We start from the raw sequence: 15,029 nt of genomic DNA on the forward strand, positions 1-15,029 counted from the left end.
AACTATAAACTAATAATTTTTTTTAAAACTTGCGGAGAATTTATTATAAAATTTATTTTGTTATTCAAAAGAAGACAAGACACGACAAATTTATCCTAATTCACAGTAAACTTGTTTGGTTAGTTCGTTTCATCATTTCTAAAGTGATTTTGTCTTCTAACCGTAGAAAGACTTCATCCACTATAACCTATGACAAGGCAATGGAGAATTTGAAGAACATTAATGAAGCTGCTTGGAAGGAGATGAGTGAGCATGTTGTAGGTAGTTGGTCAAGGGCTGGGTTTAGTACTTACACTTGTTGTGATCTACAAGTAAACAGTATGTGTGAGGCATTTAATACTGCAATAGTTGATATAAGAGAGAATGTTGTTATATCTCTTGTTGATGGGCTGAAAATGTATATCACAGATAGGATAGTAAAACTTAGAGACTATATGTTGAGGTATGATGGTGAAATTTGTCCAATGATTAACAAGTTGTTGGATAGGTGTAAGAAGGAAGCTGAGGGCTGGTCTCCAAATTGGAGTGGAGATAATAATTATGCTAGATTTACAGTTTATAATGACACTGACTCATATGTTGTGAATCTTGGAGAAAATTCATGTGGCTGCAGGAAATGGGATCTGTCTGGCATACCTTGTCCACATGCAATTGCTTGCATATGGTATAATCAGAAAAATCCAGATAACTATGTGGCTCATTGGTACAGGTTAGTACACTTACTCTAGCTTTTACTTTATTTTAGTTTATAAAACACATTAGAAAGGGCTTACAATTTAACTTGAAATTATATAGGAAATCTACTTTTTTGGATACTTACAACAACCTCATACTGCCTTGTAATGGACCAAAATTATGGCCAAAACTTGACCTTCCACCCATCTTGCCACCATATGTCAGAAGGGCACCAGGTAGGCCCAAAAAACAAAGAAAAAAAGGTAATGATGAGAAGGTTAAACATTCTCAATCAGGTGCTGGTAGTAGTAAATATGTGCCCAAAAGAAATCAACACAGTCCCAAGTGTGGAAGATGTGGTGAGCTTGGTCATAATGCTAGGACATGCTATGGTAAACAACTTGGTGACAGGATGCTTGCACCAGGGGAGAATCAGGTACAAAATGTAATGTGTTTTACTGTAATGTGTTAAATATGCAACTGTCATATGTATTTAACTTGTATTATGCATATTTCAGACCAATCAAACTGTTCAGCAACCTCAAGCACCACCTGCACCCAAGAATAAAAGGCCAGCTAAGAAGAAAGGACCAAGGAAAAAGGCTGGGCCACAACAGAAGCAAGCAACACAAGCTGCAACCAAGACTGGACCAACTGCAAGCACCACAACAGAAGCAACATAAGCTGCAACCAAGACTGGACCAACTGCTGCACCACCTGTTGCAACCAATTCTGGACCACCATCAACTTGCTTGAACACTGTCATCAACAAACCACTTGCAAGCAACAATGTGCCATCTGCAAGCAACATTGTCACCAAAACTGACCCAAAGAAGATTTTGAGCAACTCTGTGCAAAGCAACTCTGTGCCAATTGTAAAGGCAGAAATAGTGGGGGACAACATACTCATGGTGCCTAAGAAGTGCAGGAACATTGGTGTGAAGAGAAAGCCTGATGAAATGGAGCCTATTGGAACACAACAGTTAGTAAACAAGAAGTAGTGCCACTTATTTGATATGCCTGTCGAGACCTATTCTATATTTTAGAGTGTAATGCAATTTAAGTACTGTTTTGTTGGCATTATATTTTGGGTTGTAATAGTGAAGTTTTGAAACTTGATGTTGTGTTATTTTGGAACACATTAGTTTAAGTTCTGTTACTTTGGATATGATATTTTGCGACATAATATCAGACTTTTTGTTATGTGTTCTACTCTGTCCTCTATGTCATATTTTCATGTCATTATCTTGCATATGTTAGAAGCTCATAACCACAAACATTTTTCATTCACTTGCCAAAATCAATGGTTACAAACATTTTCATTAACTTACTGAAATCAAAGGTTACAAACATTCAACATCATTCAGCTTCTTTACAATAAAAAACAACTTAAAACTTAACAACATCAGAACAACAATCAACCTTGTTTCATAGCTAACCCTAGAGCTAAAAGGCCAAACATGAACATCATCATTCCTAACACAACTATGACAATTACAAAACTTCTTTCTTTCTTCTTCAATTCATCATTCTTCCTCAACAGTGCTCGAATTATTTTCTTCTGCCTATCAGGTACCTCAGGATCATACCACCTAAAAAAATTGCATTTTCTTCTGACAAAATACCTTCCACAGCCGTGAAACCTTCTCCCTGGATTCTCATCAGTCCAAGCAGTCACCAATGGTGAATCAACACCACAATAACAAACCAACTTGGTTCTGTGCTTCAATGTTGAGCCACTAACCGATGAAGATGAATATTCAATCATTTTTGGTTTCCAGCAAAAACTGTGTAGTTATGTGATTCAGATGAACAAACAGAAGCCCAGAACGAAATCGAAATCGAAATCGATTTAAGAAGAAAGAAACACGCACAACGATTGGAGAAGAAGAAGGAGGAAATCGATTTGAGGTTGAAGAAGAAGGTGGATTGAGGTCGATTTGCAGATTTGGGAAATTGGGGGTTTTTAAACCCTAATATCTAACCGTTGAAGATTTTGGGAAATTGGGGCACGTGATTTCTATTTTCTTTTTCCTTTTTTTTTAAAAATTTCCTCCAATTTAAAAAAGCTAAAAAAGCCTGCAATATTTAAAAAAAAAAAAACAAATATCCACGTGGCACCAAACATAAGGGGTTTGGGTGCCACGTCATCAGAGACCAAGTCAAAAATGGACCAAGGGGCCAAAACTGCTATAGAATCAATACTTAGGGGGGCTGTTTTGTATTTAAATTAGTTAGGGGGATGTAACCGCAACTTTTGGAAAGATAGGGGGCCAAAAGTGCAATTAAGCCTTAAACTTTTTATGTTGAAAGGATCTTGTGGGACAGTGGGAGATATATTCGTGGAGCTGAAGCTTTTAATGAAGACATCGCTCCAACTTGAAGATATATTCGTGGAACTAACTTTATTATACTTGATTGTTTGTTCAACAATGTGTCTTTTATATTCTTCGTGGAAATTTGATTAAACAATTAGAGGGTAGGTTTTGCCAAATGGGGAGTTTATCGGTAGTGATATTCTAGGTGCTCACTTTGTTCACAATTTTACCATTAATAGTTTGATGAATTTATATGACAAAAGCTTGAATGAACAGGTGGTTAGACAGGTTTTTAGTGATGATATTGCGACAAAATACTCCATACGCTACTCTTTCTCAAGTTGAGGAGGATAGAATTATTTGGAAAGCGGAAAGGCACGGTCGTTACTCTGTCCGTTGTGCTTACAGGTTATGTGTAACAAAGTTAGTTGACTCCTCTCATATCTGGCGTCCGGGGTACTGGTCTGGTATTTGGAATCTTAAGGTTCCACCGAAGGTCAAGAACTTAGTTTGGCGCATGTGTCGTGGTTGTCTACCGACTCGTGTCCGTTTGTTGGACAAAGGTGTTGTTTGCCCCACTAACTGTGCTAGTTACACATCCAACCATGAAGATCATATGCATGTCTTTTTTTATTGTCCTTTTGCTATACAAGTTTGGAATAGGACCGGTCTTTGGGGTTTTGTGCAACACGCCCTCTCCAATACTGCTTCAGCTACGAATGCTATCTTTTCTCTGTTAGAGAATTTGTCTGTTGAATTAACACAACGTCTATCAACTGTAATATGGAGCATTTGGAAACACCGCAATCTCAGAGTTTGGGATGATGTAACAGAAACAAGTGACACGGTTGTGGAGCGTGCTAGGAACATGGTTGCAGATTGGAATTTGGCTAATGCTCCGGATGTCCTTGCATCGATTTCGACTCATCAACCAACAACGTCCCTTGATATGGGGGCCTCCACCTCGCATCAACATAATATAGAACCACGTGGCAGCCTCCTATGTCAGGAAGATACAAATGTATATCGATGCGACTTTCTCTTCTCACCTCTACCGCACATGTATTGGTATTTGTGTTCGTGATTCAGAAGGTACTTTTGTCCTGGCTAAGACTATTGCATATCCTTGTATAGTTTCGGTGGATGTGGGTGAAGCTTTAGGGTTGCACTCCGCTCTGCAATGGTTGAGTGACATGCAGTTTGACAACGTGGATTTTGAAACAGACTCTAACCAAACATTTGATGCCTTCCTCTCTACCAGGAACGACTTGTCCGAGTTTGGTTGCATTATTTCTTCTTGTCGTTCGTTGTTTAGCACTTTCTGTTTTAACTCTAGGGTGGAGTTTGTTAGGCGACAAGCCAACACGATTGTTCATGCTCTTGCAAGAGAAGCCACGTCTTTATAGTCCCGCCGTTTATTTTGATATACCTAATTGTATTGAAACTCTTATTATTAATGAAATGTTATAAGCATGTTTCCCTAAAAAAAATTAGAGGGTAGGTTTTTGGAACCCATGACTTGCAATCAATTTCTGAGAATTATTTTGATTACATTGAAGTCTGGTATGAGAATTATTTTTAGAGACAACATTTTTTATCGCGATGCAGCCATGTTTGGTAGCATACGACACTCTAGTGCTTCAATTTATTATGGATCATACATCTCAACCTCCACGGGTAAGTACCCTGTGGAAGGGCTGATAGTGATACCCATTGGGACGTGAAAATTGATTTCCAAGGATTAACCGAGAAACTACGTGCTCAAACACAAGGAAATCAATGGTTGAATGAGTTCCGGTGATGACGAGTAATATAGAAATGTGAGTTATCTTCATTCAAGATGATTAATTTTGCTATCTTCCTGAGGCAATTACAAAGCTATCAACTAAGATATTCTAGATCCTCTCGACTCATATATGACACCTCACCGCAACAAAACAAAACTAAAAGTAGAATGCCAAGACATTGAGGGTGCATTTTATTTGCGAAACAGTAAGTATTGGACACGACATAATAGTACATGACAAGACATATATGTCTAGAGGCATATATGTTGGAAAATAAAAAAATGGTATTTCGATATTTTGATAGTTTATACTATGCATGAAAATTGCCTCATGCTTTAGTAAGGGACACGAAAGACAATGTTTTGTCCGGTTTCATGATCAGTCTCTAAATCAAATAGGGTAAAAAAAAAAAAAAAGTTGTCAAATCCAATGTTCTTTAGAAATCAAACGTGCCTAATAAATGATTGTAACAACCACATATATACATCAAATTGAGAATTTTAGCAATGTCAGACTCGGATACATCTCACTATCCACACTCATGTCTAGCATGAGTCTTGGGTCAAAATCCTATGTCGTCATTCTTAACTAGACTCTAATACCTGCAACAACTTGAAAATCTTAATAATGTGAGATTCGAATACATCTTCAATAAATTTTACATTGTGTTTCATAAAATTTCCAAAATTCAATTGACTTGCATCACATGCTCGACAAAGTTATGTTGCAATCATTTTTGTGGTTAAAGACAAAGATGGTTAATTTTTCTTTTAATTATCATGATTGGTGGCGAAATCCCTTAGCTTGCATGAGATTCATTTTGTAATTCTTGTTGTTGGTGTGTCTTTCATGTTCTTGTTACTAGTGGCTCTTTGCGACCCATTTTATTAGCATTATGTTAAATCCCATTAAATGTAGATAGTTTTAGATCAATTAACAATTCTGTCTACTTAATTTTCATTTCCTTCGGATAGTCTATAAAAAGGCACCGAAAAACATAAATATTGTAACAAAATTTTGATATCATTATTTCTCTATACATTAATTACAGCAACAATGAGCAAACGTTCATTTCTTACCCTTCTATTATTTTCCATTTGTTTCATTATTTCTTTTTCTCATACTCAAAAGAATGGTTTTAGTGTTGAACTCATCCACCGCGACACTTTAAAATCACCACTCTATAAACCTACTCAAAACAAATACCAATATTTTGTCAATGCCGCACGTCGTTCCATCAACCGTGCCAATCATTACTACAAAGTTTCCCTTGCAAATAGGCCTCAATCTACTGTAATCCCTGATGACGGCGAGTATCTCATGACCTATTCAGTTGGTACTCCACCATTTAAGTTATATGGTATTGCTGATACCGGTAGTGATATTGTTTGGCTTCAATGTGAGCCTTGTCAACAATGTTACAACCAAACCAGTCCTATGTTTAATCCGTCCAAATCGTCAAGTTACAAAAATATTCCTTGCCCATCAAAGCTATGTCAATCTGTGGAAGATACCTCGTGTAATGACAAAAATTATTGTGAATATTACTTATTATGGGGATAATTCACATTCAGAGGGAGATCTTAGTGTTGATACTCTTACATTGGAATCCACCAATGGACTTACAGTTTCATTTTCTAATATTGTGATAGGATGTGGAACTAACAATATTATGTCTTATGAAGGCATAAACTCTGGCATAGTTGGCCTTGGAGGTGGAGCCGCATCTTTTATCACTCAATTGGGATCCTCAATTGGTGGTAAATTCTCTTATTGTTTAACTCCATTGTTTTTTGTGACAAACACTGAGTCAAACACGACGAGCAAGCTCAATTTTGGAGATGCGGCTGTGGTATCTGGTGACGGGGTTGTGACAACTCCTATAGTGAAAAAAGACCCAATAACCTTTTACTATTTGACATTGGAAGCATTTAGTATTGGAAATAAAAGAGTAGAAATTGGAGGACCTTCAAATGAGGGTAACATCATTATTGATTCAGGTACAACATTGACACTTTTAACAAATGATGATTACTCTAATTTGAAATCTGTTGTGGTAGATTTGGTGAAATTAGAACGTGTTGACGATCCCAGTCAAACATATGACCTTTGCTATAGTGTTAAAGCTGGGGGATATGATTTTCCTCTAATCACCGCACATTTTAAAGGTGCGGATGTGAATTTGCACCCTATTAGCACATTTGTTCCAGTTGCTGATGGTGTTAATTGCTTGGCTTTTGCCCCATCTCAAATTGGCGTCATCTTTGGAAATTTGGCTCAGCAAAATTTGTTGGTTGGTTATGATCTTCAGCAAAAAACTGTGTCCTTTAAACCTAGTGATTGTACCAAAATGTGATGACTTTTGTAGACTTTGTTTACTTTCCCTACTTGAATTTAAAATAGAATAATCTGCATGTTATTTGATGTATTAATAAAATACATTGAAGGTCAGAATAGAGGCATCACTACACACTCACAGAAATGTTATTTATTCTTTGAACGACAAATATTAAAAAAAATATATATCTAAATAAGAAAGCATATTATATCGTCAAAACTTAAAAGAATTAAAATTTTCTATAACTAACACACCATTACTTCGATTATTAATATTTTTTGCTTACAAGATAAAAGACTAAAGAAAAACATAAAAATTAATTATCATTGTCCCCGATGATAACCAACATCCATGATATCCGCCATAAGCAGCAATCGAAGATCTGCTGAAAGATCATTAGTAAACCTTATTACAAGTTTGGCTAAATAATCAACGCATATTCTCCTTCCTTGAAGTGTAATATAGTTGGAAAGCCCATTCTTTAGCCATGTAATTTTTTTTTATAGTGGATATATTATATCCGTATTGATGAGTAAAAAGATTGCATGTTTTATGATGTAAATAGCATGCATGGACTCTATGTAGCAAACAATATCTTCCAATATTATTATGCTCCATTTTAGAATACGACACTACAAGAAAATATGATGATGATGAGGCTTAAATATGTTTTTAGTCTCTATCATAAGTATACCAATTGGTTTTTTTTTAGATGTAACGTTCTAATTTTGAATGATAAGAGTTTAAATACTTTCTTCTCAAACGGAAATTGACTTGGGGAAAATACTTTAAAATTTTAACTTGAAATAAAATAATTTCGACTAACTTACATTTCAAGAAAAGCTTTCTAAAATAATTACAAGTACAAGAATGATAGTTTAAGAAGATACAACATTTAAAGAACTAAGCTAGGAGTTTCCATTAGTTATTCCATTCTTTCCAATTGGTATACTTATGATAGAGACTAAAAACATATTTAAGCTAGGAGTTTCTAAAATAATTGGAAAGAATGGAATAACTAAAAGTGTCACATTCTAAGAAGATACGACAATACAAAGTGAAGAAAATTCATTTCAAGTTCCTAGGAGTTTCCAAACGGAAGAACGGTCGAAAACGGGACGAAAACACAAGATTTCGCACACAGAGACTGCCCCATGCGCCTCCTGCGCATAGGCCATGCACCTCTTACACCTTTATATGTGCCATCTGCGCACAACTGCGGGCAAAAATTGTCAGCAACTTGTTTTTCAAGCTAAAATAGTGGAAAAAGCTCACTTTTATTCTCTAAAACCATAAGTAATCATTGCTATAAATAGAGACTCTTAAACACATTATTTTTCATTCAAAAAGCTAGCGGTTCAAGACAATGGTCAAACATCAGAGTTCCAAGGCAGAGGATCTCAATCCTCCTCTTGTTTTCTCTAGGGTATGTTTTTCTATTGTTTTGTTATGATATGTTGCCATTTGAAACTAAACCTCTTTGATTAGCGTTCTGAGATGAATCCCTTCATATTTGTTGGATTCAATTAATGAAGTTTTCATTCAGTTATGTTTTTCTTGTGACCGATTTAATAAATTTGTACCGCTCTTAATGCTTTTTCAATTGAAAATCTGCATCAGTAATCTTGAAAATTTTTCCGTAGATGAAAAGTAGGGTTAACAACCGGAAATTCTTTATCCATTCCTAACAGTACCAATTACTTATTTATCAATTATGTTAATGAAATTTATGTTGAAATATAAGGTTTATACTCTCTTCTTTGGGGAACGACACATTGGTGTGTGCGTGTGTCAGTGTAATAACTCCTTTAATGGAGTTATTTAACAAATTGTCATAAGATCTTTAATGGAGTTTTAAATACCAGTTTCATAAATCATCAGTAGACACCCACTACAACAATTTAAGGTTTAGGCAACACTATTTTAAGCAACTCTCAATAACCGTCCCCATAACATCAAATAGGGGACGGTTATTGTTGCGTTGGTACCACATAGCTGATTGTTTTTTAAGTTAATTCCAACAAAGACGGAAGGGGATTCAAGGATTCCCTAACTGCCATTAAATATCTGAATCATAAACCTAATTAATCTCGCATTGAGTAGGGAAATTAAACCGCAAACCTATTCAAATATCTTTTAATTCCACTCTTTAAAATAAGATTTCGTAATTTCTAAGTTGAACGACAATCCCTGTGAAGAACGATAAACTTACTACATTATTACTTGTTACGATTTGGTGCATTTGTCAATTTCCTTCATAAATACCAATCAAGACTAACCAGCAAAAAGGCTTCTAAGACTTGATTAAAAAATCAAAAGATGACTGAAACAACAAAAGACTACATTATACACAGATAAGAAGGAATAGGTCATGCATCCGCCCAAAGAATGACTAAAATAAGGGTAAAGTCAATGGTAATAACCAACATATTTCTAGGTTATCATCCTCAAGTGATGCAACAACAAGAATTCAACAACAACTCTTAATGTTTAGCCAAGAACTATGAAAGAGTGCATTTAATAAAACTTGAGCACAGTGTCCATCAGATATGGATTGCAAAGAAAACACCTAAATCAACCTTGTCAATACAACCTAGATGATACCCCACATTGGTGTGTGCGTGTGTCAGTGTAATAACTCAATAATTTACAATACATTCAGTTATGTTTTTTATTATATAAATTAAAAAATTTATTTGAGTTTTATTTGTATTTTACTATATTTTATTTTCTTTTGAATAAATAGGTAAATACAAGAGATTTATGTTAAACCCTTCGATGTGGATTTTAACTTAGCAACACTTCTGATTTCACAACGTTAAGTTCTAAAACCATTACCAAATGACGGGGGAAGACAATTGATCAAGCCATAAAATCTCAAACTGTTATGGCCAGCCGTAGTGAGTGGCTACAGCCGGAACAACCCAATGACTTCAATTTTTGTGGTTTTTCTTTTGGCACTTGAATGATCATTGTGTAATTGTAGTATTAAATATGTAACCATTGAGTTATGCATAAATATTGTAATCTCTTGCCTGTAAATAGGCTTAATCTTGCTTTGGATTGACATCAGTGACCACCAAAAAGCTATTGTACTTGAATTTTAATTTTAAAAAGTTGTCTTGTTTTTTTTACTTTGTTTATATATATTTTTTTTTGTTTAGGTAGCTCATTCTTATGACGAATAAAGGATCATGAAAAGAAGTCTTATGACAACATTTCCATAATCCCAATTTCTTTCTTATGTTTAAATATGTTTAAGAAGTGCATTCACCTAATCTAGATTTATTATGTTTAATAATAACTTAGGCAATCTTCCAATAAATAAAAATTAAGGAAGGTTGCTGGAAATTGGAAATATAAAGCTAGATAAAGAGTTTGAAGCATGAGAATAGTCTGGGACATTTTGGGATGAATATGGATATGTGAGCTTAATGGGTCAAAATAGCATGGAAACCATGAGACATGAGAATGGGGAGACATGTTGGTGAGACACTTTTTTATTGCTAAAAATAGGGTAAATGATACAAAAGATATATCTCATCCTTAGGCCTGCATTTTGAAGGCAAAAGAATGGAATATAATTTGGAATGCTAGTTATAACGATGAACTTCAATGATTCCAAGGCATTTTTATCAATGCATATCTCTAAAATATTTTCCAATCATTCATCTCATAAAAACCAAAAATACTAGTTTTTATTTGCATCCTGAGGGGAACAAGATAGTCTTGAGATTCACATTTCCTGTTGGATCGATATTTTTATTACGACGATAAAATCATGCAGTTGCGGTATATTAAGTTTTTGGTGCTGTTGCCGGAGATTTGTTAAAAATCGGGATAATTTTTCTTCCAAGTTTGTTTAATTTCTTTTTATTTTGTTTTACTATCTCCATGGTTGAAAATTTTCTCATAAAACATAGTTTCATCAATAAGTAACACTATTTGTCAAAAAAAAAAATCAATAAGTAACACTAGTTGTCTAGTTAAAACGATAATCCATGTGGATGCAACATTCATTTATCATTTTATTACTTGATAACGATTTGGTATACTTACCGAAATTTTTCCCAAACGAGTCGAATTCCATACCACACCAACAGTAGGACAAATATTTTGATGCTTATCAACTTTAGCTCCATGTGACTTAGAACTTTCCAATTTGTTTCTAAATCGTTAGACACAATATCTAAAAGCTCAACAGTAGAGTTTTTCACACACTCATCAACCATGTATCTATAGGATATGAAAAGAAAAAAAAAAAAAAAAACATAAGCCAAAGCTAAACATGTAAAAATGGTTTAAACACAATGACGGGAAATTATAATACGCATATTTGGACATAAATAAAAGAACTAGAAAAACGTATAATTGTATCCACGAATAATGAATATTCATGATAATGATTAATGAGAATGAGAGAAACAGGGCATCAATAAAAATAAAAAGAGAAAAGGGCTTACGCCCTCATTTCTATCAAAAAAAAAAAAAAAAGAGAAAATAACATGGCGGTGCATATAATTGCATCAATGAATAATGAAAGTACTTAATCATGGGAGAAACAAGATATTAGTGTGTGTTTAGATGGAGAGTTTGGGAGGGGAGGGGAGGGTGATGGCTTACTTTTCTTTTTTAAATTACGGGCATTATGGAATGTTCTTAAAAAAATTGAAATGAAAACATGATAAATGATCATATAATATTTCAATCACATTTAATTTATTTAAAAATATATATTTATATTGTCTGTAATTTAAAAAAGAAAAGTAAACTTCACCTCTTTTTTCCTCCCTTCCTAAACTCTTAATCCAAACACATGAAAATGTAACGACAAATATAAGACCATGGTGATACCAGATGCTTATTAACAATTGGTTTGTTTTCGATTAAAGTAAAAGTAATGCTTCGAAAAAAGTGTACATAGTATTAATTGGAGGATATAATTGTAATAAAAAATAGGCTAAACTGTAGTTTTGACCCCCTAACTTTGACAATGTTGCGATTTTGGCCCCCTATTAAAAAAAATTAAAAAGTGACCCTCCATGTTTAGGGAAATATACTCTTTTAACCCCCTAACATAAGGGAAATATGCTTTTTGACCCCTTATCTTTACAAATAGGTGCGATTATGGCCCCTTTTTTGGGACACGTGGCGTCTTCTCAGCAATTTTGAAACGCAAGGGGCCAAATTTTAATTTTTTTTAATAGGGGGCCAAAATCACAACATTTTGAAACTTAGGGGGTGAAAAGTGCAGTTTAGCCTAAAAAATACTCCCTCCGTTCCTTTTTAAGTGTCACTTTTGGAGAAATTTTTTGTTCCTATTTAACTGTCACTTTCAAAGTTCAATGCAACAATAAATGTTGTTTTACCAACATTACCCTTAATTATTTATTGTGGAGAGAGAAATATATGAAATAAGATATTAAATGACTAAGGCTATTATAGTAAAAGTATAGATTATTGTATAAGAAAAAATAACATTTATTGAGTGTCTTGGTTTGTGTAAAATATTAAAAAGTGACACTTAAAAAGAAACGGAGGTAGTATTAACATTGCATTGAAAACTGAAAAATGACATTCATTTTGAAACTTTTTTTTTATTGCTAAAATGACACTCATATTGAAACTTTTAATGCATTCACCTAATCTAGATTTACTGTGCTCAATTAAAACTTAAGCAATCTTCAATAGATAAAAATGAAGGAAGGTTGTTGGAAAATAAATATAAAGGTGGATAAAAGGTTTGCAGCATGGGAATATCCTGGGATATTTTGGGATGAATATGGATATGTGAGCTTAATGGGTCAAAATAATATGGAAACCATGCTAAGGTATATTTACTTGTGTACAAATCTAAATAAATATATTTGGCCACACACACAAAACCATAAAAAAAAAAAAAAAAAAACTATTACTTTTTCCACCCAACTACCTTTCGCCGCGCCCTATATTTTTTTTCAAAATACCTCTGGTTTGGATTTTACAATCTGAACTAGATTGTTAAGGGAATTCAGATTTTAGAATAAAAAAAAAACACGAACTATATATTTTATGTTTAATTTGATGGAAAAGGTCTCTGCTGATCGTCGTAGAATCCCTGCATAAATTATTAAGCATTGACAGAGATTCTATGAACGGGTAGCAGTGACCATGACATCATAAACGCTCCTAAAACTATTTTTTTTTTAAGAAAACGTAAGAAAAGATAAAAAGTGAAGAATGAATGCAATTGATGAAGCTTGCAAGGCTATTTATAGCCTTAAACCAGTCCTAGACCATAACTATAGTCAAAGGAAACATTTTTCATGGTCCAACTGAACAAAAATGCATTAAACACACCACAAACCGTCCAAATCTTGGATAAAACGCCACAATCCACCTAGTCTGAGAGTTTTTAAATAATACAATTCGACCTGTCTAAATATTTTCAGATTGTGTAATCTGAATAGCACCAATTGTACTTAAGTTTCATTTTTGGTAGATTTTCATGGCGAATGACATAGGAATTTTTTTGAAAAAGGTACAAAAGTAATTAAACAAAAGTAATTAAACAACTTAAAACTATACAATAACAAAAGTGATGAATATTCTGGAAGGTGTTCGAAGAGGTGCTTTTGTACTTGATTCAGCTGGCCTGCCAACTGACATATTTCGATAGGCAGGTCACCTGGATCAAGTTCATAAGAATCTCTTCCGAATTAGATCTGCAACATAATGATGAAAGACAAGATGTTTCAAGAGGATTGTTTTGAGATAGATCTTGCTGCCTGGCCAACTGACAAAGATATATTGCCAGGTCATCAAGATCTAGCTCATAGCAACCTCTTGATGTTCATATCTTTCGGAAGATTTTTCAAAGTTTTTTGTTGTGTTTTACAACAACTGAACCAAGCAGACTTATTTATAGAAGTTTATGTGCGTCGTGGAGCATATAGAAACTGTCGGTGCAATATGGACCACTCAAAAAACCTGCAGGTACTTAAAGACAGCTTGAGCATTTCCCACATCAAAATGTTTTCTTCTAAGATGTCTAAGATATTCCAGCAGTCCCCACCAGAAAAAAGCATTATCTCCACCATGAAACATTGGCAACTTTCCCTGCAGGTATTCCTTTTCATCAAATTCTCAAAAAGGTTCTTAGTAACACTCATTTTTTTATGACACCACAAATAAGTCACGCTCTTAGGACTAATCATTGCATAACTATGAACAATATTGCTTATACTTTTTATAACCCATTTACTTCTCTTACATGTTTTTTCTTACTTTTCCCATACAATTATTGGATTCTTCTTCATTTTCATTTTTAACTACACCCTCCGGTCACTAATATAAGCAAAAAACTACATTTTAGGTTCAATCATTTAATGATGTATGTGGTCTATAATAAAGACCATGTGCATCGTTAAATGAATGAATCTAAAATATAGATTTTTGCTTATAATAGTGACTGGAGGGTGTATATGTTTACCTTCATTAGCGCATACAAACATACACATATTTTGCTTAGTCTAACGAATATGAACTCCAAAACATTCTTTCTTGGCAAACGATGTGTAGAATTCTTTCACATCCTTCAATGGAGTCGAATTCCATACCAACAGCAGGACAAATATTTTGATGCTCATAAACTTTAAGTAGTTTCATGTGACTTAGAACTTTCCAAATTTGTTTCTAAATCATTAGACACAATATCAACTATCTCATGGTCTTTTAAACTCTCAACAGTAGAATTTTCCAATCATTACCCATGTACCTATAGGATATAAATAAAATAAAAAAGAAGCCAAACATGTAAAAATGGTTTAAACACAATGATGGGAAATTAATGAGCATATTTGGACATAAATAAAAAACATAAATTGCATCCATGAATAATGAATGGGAAAAAATAGTTGTAGACTGTAGCGA

General features: G+C 34.0%; 1 protein-coding gene and 1 pseudogene across 1 annotated transcript; both read left to right on the forward strand.

The window, feature by feature from the left end:
- The first annotated feature begins 200 nt into the window (after window positions 1-200).
- On the forward strand, window positions 201-1,358 carry LOC146898233 (uncharacterized). Its single transcript, XM_085736523.1, has 3 exons — window positions 201-709; window positions 796-1,111; window positions 1,212-1,358. Exons 1-3 carry the CDS (start codon window positions 201-203, stop codon window positions 1,356-1,358), a joined length of 972 nt encoding a protein of 323 aa, XP_085592649.1.
- Window positions 1,359-5,820: 4,462 nt separating this feature from the next.
- Window positions 5,821-7,260, forward strand: LOC146898234 (aspartic proteinase CDR1 pseudogene; annotated as a pseudogene).
- The last annotated feature ends 7,769 nt before the right edge of the window (window positions 7,261-15,029 follow it).

This window comes from Medicago sativa, chromosome 8 (genome assembly GCF_051527215.1).
Source record: "Medicago sativa cultivar Bolivia chromosome 8, Bolivia_mono, whole genome shotgun sequence".
NCBI lineage: Eukaryota > Viridiplantae > Streptophyta > Magnoliopsida > Fabales > Fabaceae > Medicago > Medicago sativa.